General features: G+C 42.2%; 1 protein-coding gene across 6 annotated transcripts in view; it reads right to left on the reverse strand.

Annotated features, from left to right (window-relative positions):
- Window positions 1-1,954: 1,954 nt before the first annotated feature.
- The window catches only part of zranb3 (zinc finger, RAN-binding domain containing 3), a 51,658-nt gene continuing 39,831 nt past the window's right edge, over window positions 1,955-13,781 (reverse strand). For all 6 annotated transcript variants that reach the window (XM_061270394.1, XM_061270404.1, XM_061270385.1 and 3 more), the window contains exons 18-22: window positions 9,990-10,130; window positions 6,281-6,421; window positions 5,852-6,044; window positions 3,220-3,351; window positions 1,955-2,478 (exon numbers count right to left, since the gene is read on the reverse strand). In XM_061270394.1, coding sequence (XP_061126378.1) covers window positions 2,380-2,478; window positions 3,220-3,351; window positions 5,852-6,044; window positions 6,281-6,421; window positions 9,990-10,130 — 706 coding nt within the window. In that variant the 3' untranslated portion in view covers window positions 1,955-2,379. The remainder of the gene's footprint in view (window positions 2,479-3,219; window positions 3,352-5,851; window positions 6,045-6,280; window positions 6,422-9,989; window positions 10,131-13,781) is intronic.

Genomic DNA, 13,781 nt, shown 5'->3' on the forward strand with positions numbered 1-13,781 from the left:
AGTTCTGTTTCAGTTAGCCAGTCTGTCGGTCGGTCCGTTAAGTTATGTCAGTTTGCCGCTTCTGTTAGTTTGTTCCCCTTATCCTCTCTTCCAACTACCTTTCCCCTTCAGTAAACCCTGGTCCAAGCTTCATTTAGTCGCCCTGCTCCATTGCGATCCATGACACTCATTCACGATTAATCGCCAAAGTGATTGAGAAAAATTTATTCTTAAAACCATTTTTAGATTAAGCCCTAATGGCTGTATAGAACAAACAACACTACAGTTGTATATTGCTATTTATAACCCCCCCCCCAGCAGATTCAAGATTTTAACATGTTTAATAAGCTTTGCATTGATTTTTTGGGCTGATTCTGAGAAGCAGATGCAATTAGTGAAATCTGATTCACTAGGTCTTCTGATATCAAAAGAAGGAAGAGGGAACATTTCCCAGAGGTACTTCAGTATATCTAAAGCGTTAGCAGGGAAGTTTTTTTCCTTTATCCTATTTTAAAATGGCTTGTAATAAAGCAATTAGTGTCTCTGTGGTTGCTATGGAGACACCAGGTCAGCCATACTGTTTCTTGTGAGTCCTAACACTGTAAATTTGTAGTGCTTATACAATGTTGCTCAAGGGTGCTGCGATAGCAATACGATCAGTAGATCCAGGTCCACTTGAAAATGAAAAATACAGCCATTTTACAAATAATTACGGATTTATTTAATGCTTTGCGGCTGACACTGACTTGTTAAAATGACCTTCACACCATGAATGAGAAGAGAGATCGTAAGAGTCACCAGCCATTCGACCAAATAAATGTCTCTCCCCTTTTTGAGGGGCAAAAAGTGGGTGTCCTGCTTCAAGCCAAATTTGGCAGAGTGATGTTCGCAGTGCACTGGCCTGCTATGTAAATCTGCACTGCAGTTATGCTGATTGTACATAGTGGGGGGAAAAAAAGAAATTCTGCTTCCATGGAAGCGAGAGGTAGCGGCAGGAGGCCAATACCCTGGCGATGGCTCGTTTGATGCGAGTCCATCTTGACTACTGTCATCGTGTCCCACCTGCCTGCACTGACAGCTTGTCAAATACAGGTAGGTTGCAGCGCTGTTCTTAACTCAGCATGCCCTGCGGGGGAGAAGATACATCTTTATTGGGACACTGGCTCATTATGGCACCATGTGACCATCACACATCTCTCAGCTACCTTGCACACCATGTCAACCAAGTGCATCACCCTCCATCCCTCATTTGTGCTCTTTCTTTCTCTCACACACACACACACATGCATCTTTTGGGTGCAATAAAAGATGCGATCAGAGTCATGGGCTGCTGACAGGGGCTTGACACTGAAACCTGTTGTTGTTGGAAGGCTGCTTGCAACGTTCATTACTCACCAAGCTTGTCGTTTTAGACAGAGGAGGAAGAGCGGCCTTATTAAGTAGAGACCTAGAGCAGCCTTAAGGGGACACACACACACACACACACACACTTACAGGGGTTCCCGTAAAGTTTCACACCAAGAAGTAGCTGACAGCCAAAACTCCAAACTTTTTGGTGACGGCAAATTTGACTGAATTCTGAGTTAGACGCAGAAAAGGAAAAAGGTAGGTGGGGGTGCGGGGTGGAATTGTGCCTCACTTGGACAGGATCCGCTGATATTGATCGGAGCCGCTGATGTCTGTCTGGCTCATTGTATAACTTGCACAAGAACACATTCAATGCTCTCGACACTGCTGAACCTGGAGCCTTGTTTCCATAGTAACTCATTTCTCGGTGCCTCTAAACATAGCCCTCTTGACTGCAGCTCTGCTCAGAACATCAAGCACAGCAGAAGAGGAGCGGGTGTATGGACAATAATGTTTCAGACTCGAGGCGATGACACCATTTGCTAGCTGGTCCGTTATGTCCTGGTGTGTTGACGCTTCAAACTGTGGAGAAAGCGCTAGAAGAACGGAGGAGGAAAGACACAGGAGGTAGATAAAAATGGGGTTTTATTCCACAAAATAGTCATCTATCTTCCAAAAAGCAACACAAACAAGACTTTGCTTGTAGAACGGTCCATTTTTAATTTATCACCCTGCTCACCTGCAACGTTGCACTAACTTTGCAAAATCTGAAAATAGCTGAGCATCTCTGAAGCAACCTGCTCCATTTACGCCTCAAGCTTAAAGGGGGTTGCAATAAATCACCCGACCCCCTCCCACGCACACACACTTGTGATGGTTCGGGGACAAGAGGGGGGGATGCGGTTGTTGTCCCTGTTTGCTATCTTAAAAAAAAAAAAAAAAAGCGGATAACAAAGTAGTTTGGCCTTTTGTTTCCAATAAGAGAGAAAAATCACAATGCATCTTGTGAGTGCCAGTTGGGACTCAACAATGCACCTGAGTGAGCGAGAAGCATCATTTCTTCATAAAGAATCTGCTGATGTCTGACGCAACCTTGTTGGTTGCAGCGTTCTTCCTCAACCGGCTCCTCTCCTTGGCCTGCTGAGCGGTCCTCTGTGGAAGGGCAAAATAACCCAAAGATGATTTGTCAGTTTAGGTGTGGCATTCATACAGTATGAATCTGCTTTTCTTCTCTGTCCAGGCTGCTCAGCCAAGTATGAGCTTAGTTGAAATACAAAAACAGCAGTAATTTCCCTTGACATCACTATCACTTGTCATTAAAGCTGTACACAATGTCGTTTTTACAGATGAACTTTTTTTTTTAATTTTAATTTAGGAAAGTGATTTATGGAAAGGCTTTAATACAGCGGCAGACCCCGCAGTAGAGTAGGCAGACTGCCTTCGAGGGGGCTCCAAATAGGACGGAGAGTCTGCGGCAATTTGTGCATCCTCTGGGTATTTCCGCAGAGGCATTTTACAGACATGGTATTCAGACCCTGACGAAAGCAAAAGAGTGGCTGGTGTGACATTAGAGCACATTTCAGAAGAGACTTTTATTTCGACATCCCTGCTCTCTAATGTCTCTTTTGAGGAATCGCGTGTGATTACTAGATACACACGCACGGCCTTTTGCAGCCAATGCTATACATCACCACGACATAGCCGCCTGCTGGGATGTTATTACTGGCAAGAGAAGGCTGGCCATGTATCACATTACTGCCACCTCGGATGATCCTCAACATGAGGGATGCAACTTTCTTTTAAGCAGGATAAAAGAGAGCTCTGGCCAAGGTGCACCGGCAAAATCAAGCTGGACAAATGTATTTCGGGCTTAGTGTTGAATGATGCACATACAGCTCTGTGGCAGACGCTGCAGAGTGTCTGCAGGTTGTCCAGCGAGCACTGTCCTCCTCCACTGTAGACTGGACGGATGTGGTCCACTTGCCAGAAATCGCCTTCCGCTGGAGCACGGATCATCTCGTTTAGCTGCACACACGCACAAACACACACATATACACGCAGAGAATGAAAAAAAAAAAAAAAACGGAGCAGCACCCTCATGTTCTCTCATACAGCCGCAAATTGCCAAAAACAAGCTGTGATTGCACTACCCTCCCAAACCATCCATCTATGCTCAAGTAGATTTTCCCCTACAGCAGTGATGTGTTTAGCTCTCGCTGAGCGCTACACTCGCCTCAAGTCTTATTTTGCAACACACACACACGCACTTACACACATGAGGCCAAACACTCAAATTGAACAGATATATGCACCTTAGAGGCACAATGCAGATGTGTCTCATCATTACCGGAAACAAAAACAAATAGAGAGCACTCATGACAGCACGGAGCAAGAAATAATGAAAATGATTTAAAAAAAATAATAATAATAATGTGACGTTCTGTGTATCTTGAGACGTCTGCATGTAATGATTGCTTTTAGAACTAATAACTTGAGCAATTCTGTGACGATGACAGCTACATGGTAGGATATTGGTTTGAAAAAGGCTCACTAAAATGTCATAAATGTAGGTCATCCTGAATTTGTTTTAAAGTTTGAACTCAGGTGATGAAAGCAGTCAAACTGTTGTTTTTCTGTCAAAGCAAGTAAGATGTAATTTGCTGCTTTGTGACCTCCTCCGCTAGAGCTAGAGCTTTGAATCCCAATCAAGGGAATTAAAATTCTTGCTTGCACTCGCATAAGATTCAGCCATTCCTCGGTTCCTCTCGATTTCTGTGCACGGCCAGAGCTAATACGAGATTACTTATAATAGGAACAGAATAGAAAAGATAACGCAACATATGAAGTGGATATATTTTCATGTCTCAAACATGTATGTAATTATGAAGAGGCAGAAAAGTCGCAAGATTGACTAGCATCCATTTTTTTCCTAAATTTCAGAAGTAGTGTTTGATTGACAGGGTAGGGTTTTCGCATATTCAGCTGATTTGCCCACGATTTTTGAGAGTGGTGAGAACTGCTGTTTCATCACTTTCCAACCTCATTTCAGGTAGATACTCGAGGATTTTTTAACTCGTTCACTGCCAGCCAAGTTAAAGTGGATATTTGAAATCTAGAGCGGTCAATGGCAGTGAATGATGAAAACATTGGTAAGGTTGTTGACAATACTCTTTGATGGTACGTAGTATGTAAAACTAATGCTCACTGTACAGGGACGTCAGATTTTTTTCCATTTGAACTCACATAAATTCTATATTCACAAAAGAAACCACTTTGAAGACTTTGTTCTTCCTTAGGATACGATCGATTTTACTTATTTAGACAGTAATGGTGATCACAGTGAGTGACCATAGCGACATCTCCAAAATTACAATTTACAGTAGTCTATCTTTAAAGGCTTATTTGTAAATAGGTTTATAAAAAAATGGAGACCGATTAAGTGTGGGCAGTAGCAGCCTTGATTACCTAAAGGTCAGGAGGTCACGCTGTTCCACTCCAGGCAATTGTGGGTGCCCAAAAGTGAAAAATGAATGAAAACCTATTCATAGGAATTTTATAACTTTGTTTTGTGGCTTCTTCTCTGGCTCCTTTGCCAATGGTTTTAAATCTGATGAGCTGTTTGGAAGATGAATGAACGAATGAATGAACGAACGAACACAATTTCTGCTTGGTAGAGATAATAAGAACGCAAAAACTGAAAGAAGTTCTAAGAAGAAGCACTAGAGGGCAGAAAGTAATGTCATTTGCTTCACAGGAGCAGAATTCCAGCACACTTGACTCCCAAGATAGAAGGACTCGAGAGTCAGATTCACTTTGAAGCAGAGTGAAAACCCAAAAGACCAACAATATTGATCAGATCTGGAGAGACAAAGAGAAGAGATCAATTAAGAACTAAAGATGATTGAAGAGCAGCCTGTCAAAGAGTTGGGCACCAAAAATCAATTTGCCCAATTTGAGTGCTACTTTGCTGACATTAAGGGAGTGAGCTAGAATTGATCCCAAAAGATATAAAGCGCAGGGCCAGAGTTCCCACACGCACACATGCCTGAACGAAAATAGACTGAAACGCTCACATGGCGAAGCATAGAAATGTGGAGCACGAAACACACTCATACACAAAAGAACCCCCAGTATGAACCGAAGAATGAGGCACTAATCTTAAGGCTTTTGCACCACCACGCCATCTTATCATGTGGCTGAGGTTGTTTCCTCTCAAGCTCGCCACATCGATCGGCGCTGATGCTGTTGCCGGCGGCACTGTGTGGAAGTGGAAAGGAGGGGGGGGGGGTATATATATCCATGTGTGTGTGTATGTGTGTCAAAAGAAGCAGGCAATGAGGAGGTTGCAGGGACCGCAGGATAACCGCCAACCAAATCAAACAGGCTTACTGGTCAGGGCCTGGCACTGGAAGGAAAATCAATGGGCCCTGCAATCCATTTACTGGGAGCTAGCCCGAGCTAGTGAAGATCAATTTGTGTGTGTGTGTGTGCATCAGGTATTTATAGTTTTGTGCTTGGGTCCAACCTGTTTGAGTGACAGCTGGGCGAGCCAAGTGTTTTCAAGCATCTCTTTGCGCTGGGACGGCGGTGCATCGCGGACTTTCACAAATAAGTCGTGGGCGTGGAGGCCGCAGTGCTGGCAAACGCCCCGCTCTGCCTCCAGCACCCGCGAGCGCATGTGCGTCTGACTGGAGCGCAAAAGGAACTCCTCCTGGCACCTACGGGGGCGGAGAACATGGACTTATCTGCACTGTGTGACATGTGGACTGATATTTACCTTAAACACCACGGAGCTGCAAGTCAATAAAAAAGATCAAAATCATTGGGACCCCTGGCTCCAGCTACAGAAAGTAAAAATGGAGGGACTTTTCCAAAGTCACCACATTTTGCAACACAGGTCAAATTTCATGGAGCCGTTTTAGCTGCTTCTCTCCCACTGCCTTTTTTAACTTACTTGTTGCTGCAAAATCGGGTGTCCCAGGCCCCACCGGGCGTTAAGCAGGCCTTCTGGCAGGACAGACATAAAGGGACACCCTGGCCATCCACCGCCTGCAGAAAACCTGGTGATGGTTGCTCGCCGGCATCTTTGCTTGAGCTGTAAAGATGTAGTTGTTAAATAATTGATTCGTATTGACCACGAATGATGTCACAAGGCTCTATTAAGCTTGAAACATTAAATCATCAGATTTCAGGTGTCGCATTTTTATTGACGTCTTACAAGGATAAAATAGATACGTAGCTACCCTCATTAATATTGAAGCTTTCCCAATAAATCTAGCTTGGAAAAACTGAAAGCTACTGTGAGGATTAGAGCTGTGGTATACAAGATTGGAGACACCATAGGTATGTAGGGCAGTCATTTAATTTTTAGAATAGATTATTCCCAATAGCAACAGACAACGATTTTGTTCAACCATCAATCTAGAATCAAGTCCTCCAAAACGGAAATCTCATATTATCTAACAAGCTCAAACATAGTAACAATTTGGAAAGACAAATGTAAAAAATGGGGACTCAGAGGTAGAGGAGTCGTCAAGTAACCTGAGAGTCTACTTTTCAATTCTCATGTATCGATGTGTCCCTGGGATTATTAATTCATTTATTTATTTCAAATGGAAGAACACACTCAATATTATTGGAGCGTGCATCAAAACTATGAAATGCCAGTTTAAAAAAATATATATTTTTCATATCTGCTCTATAACGGATAAACAATCTCTTGAGCTTTATAAAATCCTTATGCGTGCACCAAATCAATGGAAATGCAATTTTTTGGTTGCTGAGCATTGGATGTTTAGTAAAATGTTAAAAGGATGGTTATTAACCTGCCATACAGGTCCTGTATTAGTCTTAGTTTAGACCCCCCCCCCCACACACACACACACGCACACAAAAACACCTGTTTATTTTAAAACCACAAATATTCAGCTACAATTATAGATTCCACTGGTACTTAACTATGACTAATATTCTAATTTTGTGCCAAACATTCAATGTATTTTATGATGATCTATGCAAATGACCAGCATGTATCTGCGTGAGTGTTAAAAAAAAAAAAAATAGGACAACTAGTTTGGGCATTTGCCATATCATCCCAGCGGGGTGGAGGAGCCACATAAGAGAAGGACAGATGGACTTCATTGTTTCCCCACGGCTTTGTGTTTTGTATTTCATACAGGCCTGGGCAGCAACAAAGAATCTGAGCAACACTACAGATAGATATGCCCTCACTGATATTGAGAAGAAAACCCTCCAAAGAATTAAAAATATCATTAAATAGAAAAGCAATTTGAGACGGATACCAAAAACTGGTACCAAGAGAACTGTGTTTTGCCAAAAATGTAGATGAAAGTGAGACAGAAATAAGCTTCTAATGCTGTGCTTAAAATAATAATGGTCAGGACACAGAGGAGTGTTTATTTGGGCGGAAGGCGGGAAGCCTTTAAAGATGCATTCCGGGGTACTTTGCCCCCAAATATCTTTACAATAGCCTTTTCATTTGACCATCTATGACTCACACATCTTATAAATTGCAGATTAGCACTTAAGCTGTCCACAATGGGTATTCTTGCAAGCCTTTGAAAAGGAAATTTCAGACTGGATTGGGTTCGAATTTCCTGTGCTCTTTCGGCGGATGTGACGTCAAGCGCGTTGTCATAGTGACCAGAGGACATTATTTTGAATTAATTTAATGAAATGAATGACTGTCTTAATATTATATTTTCCGCTTTTACTGTGAAGTCATGACAAAATGATATATGCGGCGAGGAGGATTAAAGTACCGTAAAACTAACACGTACTGCAGGCAGGCTGGCAAAATGGCAGTTCCGGTGACATCACACCATCTCATCCAAATCCATAAAATCATAAATTGATAATTGACATGCCACATACATATGTTTCAGAATATCATGCATTAGCATGAATTTGTTTAATTGGGTGTGACATATTGCTAATTGATTTATAATTTTGCAGACTTGAATGAGATGGTGTGGCATCATGGGAAGTGCCGTTTTGTTGTTAGTCCCCTGACAGTTACAGAGTAGCTTGTGAGAGAAATGGCAATTAACGCAGCAAGGAGGAGGATGAGTCTTTCACGCAGTAATGTCAAAGGCAATTTGATGACTTGTTGCCGCTGGAGTCAGCCGGGGACACAATCTCTACACTAACTGGCAAATAGAACAACGAGAGCGGATGGATTTGAAATTGGACCAAAACAATAACCAGTTTAGGAAATGGATCAATGCTTATGACCACCCTGGGATCTGCTGTTGGCCGGTGTATGGCGAGGAATCATGGAGCTTAAGTAAATTTATTCCAACCTAAAACTAACATCGATCCTTTACAGCATTACAGCCCGGGTTGTGAAATGACAACTAGCTCCCAAGAAGAAGCATGAACGCATCCAGCGTTTGCCGCAAGGACTATTCATCACCAAAAATACGAGTGATTTGAGTTACCGACTGAATAAGACTCATAAGTCAAGTCAGCACTGTAAATATCTTTCTGTTGCAATTGACCGGTGGCCTCTTTGCACGGTCACGCCTTGCAGTCATCATCACACAATCCAGAGCTGTGGCATTGTGCTTCCTCCGGCAGGAAAACTAAGCACAAATACCGACTGGCAACCTCACATGGAAACACCTTGCACAAACATTGATGAGTGCGTGTAGTTTGTGTGTTTGCTCGTGTACCCGCGGTGGCTCGCTTCTGGGTCGGGTGTTGAGTCTCTGCCAATATATTGCATTATGGTCTAAATTTACTGAACGAACATTCACAGCGGGCCTTTGTGCCTTGCACAGAAGGCGGATGCACGTCTCCATGGAGACAGCAAAGGGATGGGGAAACGAATTGATTTGCTAAGAGGAAGGGGCACATATCACCTTAATGGGAAGATGATGAACACTCTTCTTTACGGGCTCATTGAACAATATTCCTTGAAAGATTTAAGATTGGGTGAAAATTGTGCTTGCTGGCACTGGGTTAACCCTGCCAACCAAGAAGAAAACAAAAAGAAAAAACAAAAAAATATACACTCATTAGTTTGTTCCAGGCCAGTCAACAACATACATCATTGCAAAACGTTGCTACGTCACGTTATGGTAAATATTTTCAAGTAATTTAATTGGTACGAAAACCTTTGGAAAAACAACAATTAGCAAATGAGCGGTGCCTGCCCACAAAGGACGCATCTCAGGTGGCTGCGAGTAAGCCCCCGGCCCGCTGGCCTATTTATTCCTTATAATATTTTCCCACTTTAATCACATCACTCACACTCAATTCCCAATGCGTTGAAAACAAACGTGTCAATTTGTTTGCAGGAAGCAAGCTATGCTAAGCTCAATTTAGCGGCAAAGCCCAGCCACGAGCAGTCCCAACGCTGGATATAGTAAGATCATCACTATTGCCACCTCTGATCATTGACTAACGTATCAAGTATATGCACCAAACGAATGTGCTGTTAGACAGTGAATGGATCACGAGTAGTCTTAATACAGTAGATTAGAGTACATGATGGCGACAAGGCCTCGGGTACAGAAAGCTTGTGTCGATGGCAGCAGAAGCAACAGAGATGTGTTTCTAGGTTCAAGACACATTGTCAATTAAAAGCGCAAGCATTTTTGTTTTTATACATTATTATATACAGGCATTAGACCTCATACCTGTCTGAGGTGGGTGAATTTAGTGATGAGGTCGATCTTCTCTTGCTGAAGAAGTTCTCTTTGGTGACCAGCCGCACGCTGCCTCCTTCCTGTTGAGCCTTGCTCAGTGAGGCCTCAGCCACTTCATCTCGACTGAGGTACCTACAGTAATGGGAACATTGTGATCAATGAGCAATGATTACATAACTAGTGTGGTTTTGTGGAGGAGGGGGGGGGAAATTAGGGCCTGATTTATGAATGCGAAATGGGTGCAAACTTGATTGGTCACGCGAATAGATGTGGAAATTGAGCTACAAACTTACCGCACCAGGATTGTGTTTGCCAAAATTGTTGCGCATGCACATTCTAGTTTTATGTGCAAATCGGTGAATTTAGCAAGCGCAATAGAATTTGCAAAAAGACAAATTGCCATGACTGTTTTTGCAATGGTAGGTAAAAACGGCAGTTATGCGTATGAAAACATTTTTGAAATGCTGGTAACAAAAAATAACATTCTATTCGGCACCCACAATTTGAACTTTCAGTTAATCAGGCCCTCGAGTAATGGATTGAGGGGGGTGTATTCTTTAAATATCTTGTCCACCAAACAACAGATTCTGTTTGGTATGTGACCGCATATAGTACAAAAATTGAGGAAGGCAAAAACATCACAACACTGACAGTTACACTTCTTGAACATTTGGAAAAACTGTTAGTTTGTATGTGTTGACGGAATTTGAATTTGAACATGAAGCCTGTTTAATTTCATTTACTTGGGACATTCATATTCCGAATAATGTACTAAATTAATGTAGTAAAAAAAAAAAAAAGTAAAAAATTATATAGGGGATATGTGGACTGCGGCATCGGCTACGGTGGAACTGGACACACATTACAGTCCACTGACAGGTCAACAACGAATGCTCACTTCAGTAATTGAAGAAACTACTATACAACATCGCTCCTCAAAACGATGATTTTCATTGCTCCATTTGTGCCTACTCTATTTCTGCTCTCTCCTCTCCTGAATTGCGCCCATTTTGTCAGTGCAGCAAGCTTATTTCCCCACAGGGACCGTCAATCATGTAATCTACTCCATCTCACTAGCAGTTGCTTTCCACAGCCAAATTTGTTATCCTAGTGCAAAGGTGTGCAAGTTGAAAACTGCACTCAACGCTTTATGTCAATCTGGACAAGAATTAAAATGATTTCGTCATGCCGAGTTGACAGAATATACAGCAGAGAGGCTGCTAAAGTGAATGAAAAAGGTACCAAACAATATCGTGAAAGAAAAACTTGATGTCATCAGTTTTTAAAACCACTGACGGTAGAACTGAAGCAATAGTTTGACATTTTCAAAACTGACCTACAGTTACAAGGAAAGGCGCTGCTTAGTTAAAGGATACGTGCTAAATCAAAATTTTGAGCTTTTAGCCATAATTAAATACTAATTCCTCATCAAAAACCCTCCCAAAATAGTGATTTCTTTTATTCACCCATTTCGAGCATTCCTGCTAATTCCTCGTCTCCAAGCAACAGCCCCTCGCAATCTAAGAAAACGACGGGGTCCTTCCCAAAGAAGACAAACACTTTAATTTTTACACTAGAGTTGGGAAGAAGTGGCTACCTTTACACGCTGCGTCCTCCCAACAGTCCCATTCACTTGAATGAGAAAACTCCAGCTACCAGAGCGGAGCGTAAACGGTTCTACGGGCCAATGGTTGGGCTTCTCGCCTTGCAGATGGCGGATATGGGCAGCCCTAACCCTGACCTTTTTGAGGAATAATCTCAAACAATTGAAAAGATATTGGAGATCTCATTTAAAGAAACAAGTGTCTGATTCAAATAATTTGTGCCTAGTGCTTACAACATATCTGTGGTGCACAGACAACAAAAATAAGAAAATAAAAAGGATTATCCGTGGGGTTGTGTACTTATTTCACCAGGGATGAAGCAGTGGCATGAATCAATAATTGATGTTGTACTCTGCAAACATTTGTTTTGACAGCCATGTTTGATCAACATTATTGCTTGGACTGACACCTCGGGAAATAAATCCCAGATGAGCTAAAACGCTTACGTCCAGTGACGACGAGTGCATGCAGATTAGGAAAGAATCTTAAAAGAACACACGCTAAGACTGTATTTGCGATCTCTACGTGCGTCCACCTGATCTATGACTGGGTCAATGTGAGAGCAGCAAAAGGAAGAATGTTGAAGATATGAAAAATATGAATCAAAATGGACATTGGGGGCAGAACATAGAGGAAGGAAACATCCAAGGGGAGAAGTTTCTATGAAAAAGGAAGGGCTGATGGTGTATCATCATCAAACAGATGATCTTTTCTGTTTCAAACAGTCGAAGCAAACCACATGAAGCCCGCACAAGCAAAATAGGCCCAGGTGAATTCTGCGAAGAGAGGTCGGGGGTGTGTGCTTCAGGAGTTTCTGCTTCCTTTCATATCGCTATGTGCAAAGACAACACAGTCAGGTGATCCTTTTGGAGTCAAATGCTGATTAAACTAACAGAAGACAAAGTTTCCTTGGTCTCCATTTCCAAAAGAGTAGAAGCTGTTATAATTACAACTGACAAAATTATTTTAGTGGGGGTATCCCCCCACCCCTATTCATTCTAGTCAGCACTGACTCAAGTGTGTCAAAGCTAGCTAATGAGCTGCTTCACCAGTCGTCACCTGCTGAACACGACTTTGCTGCTCTCCGGCGTGGGGCTGCCACAGCTTCACACCACCCGAGGTCAGCTGTCATGATGCTCAAGCTGTTTTTGAGGAAAATTAAAGTATCAGGCACCGGATGACCAGTGGCGAATACAGAGAGGTCTCAAGGTTCCTGAAGGAACCATCCTCCTGCAGACTGATGGTGACTTTAAAGCCATAATACCTTTCAACTTTCCAGCACATTTGAGGAAACTATCGTAGAAGTGACCCTATTAGTATTTCCTTCATGATCTTGAGTAACTTCTGCCAAATAGCAGAAACAAAGTACAACTGAATTTTGTGTTTTCTTTAATGTGTTGAACTCATTATGATTCATTCTAACATCCTAACACCAATCAGGGCACACAGACAAACAACCATTCGCACATTCATCTCCAGTTCTGGACAGAAGTCAAAACAGGCGAAGTTAATCGACAAGCAGGGCTGCAGATTTTTTTTTTTTTTACTTTGAAATGAGAAAAACTTTGGGTAAGACCAAACAACTTTGAAGTTGATCAGCTTCCCAAAATACATTGTGTTTGAGATTCCAAATATGTACTGTATACAAAGTAATCAGAAAATGATCCAGTGGTAATGAACCATCTCGAGACAACATTTGCCGTAATTTCAGCATGCGGTGTACTCCAACTGAATGTAAACTCAATTTAAATCCTCTTCACTCCTCTCAAAATCCCAATGACTCTTCATGAGTTGCATGTGATAAAAGTATGATCATTGTTGGCAACCTAGGAAAAATGCATTAGATTTTTAGTTGTTGAAAGTGGAACGTCTCAGTGGTGCAAAAGGTGAGATGCGATCGCCCTGCTGCGTCTGAGCCGGAGGCTGATTGGTTCTGATTAGTGAATACATCAAACAACTATCAAATCAAGCTGGGCCAATTGCCTCCTACTTACAACTTGATTAGGTTCATGCACCCAGACATGTTTCTCCACTTGAAAAGTCCTTGCACATACATATCATGTCCACAACACCTACAATTGTGTGTCCCTTGTCCATAGAAATATGAATTCGCATGCACAACAGTAATCCTGTCCTCTCTCTTGCCTCAGTTGACTCCTTTTGAAACGCCCACACACAA

Source organism: Syngnathus typhle, linkage group LG2 (genome assembly GCF_033458585.1).
Source record: "Syngnathus typhle isolate RoL2023-S1 ecotype Sweden linkage group LG2, RoL_Styp_1.0, whole genome shotgun sequence".
Taxonomy (NCBI): Eukaryota; Metazoa; Chordata; class Actinopteri; order Syngnathiformes; family Syngnathidae; genus Syngnathus; species Syngnathus typhle.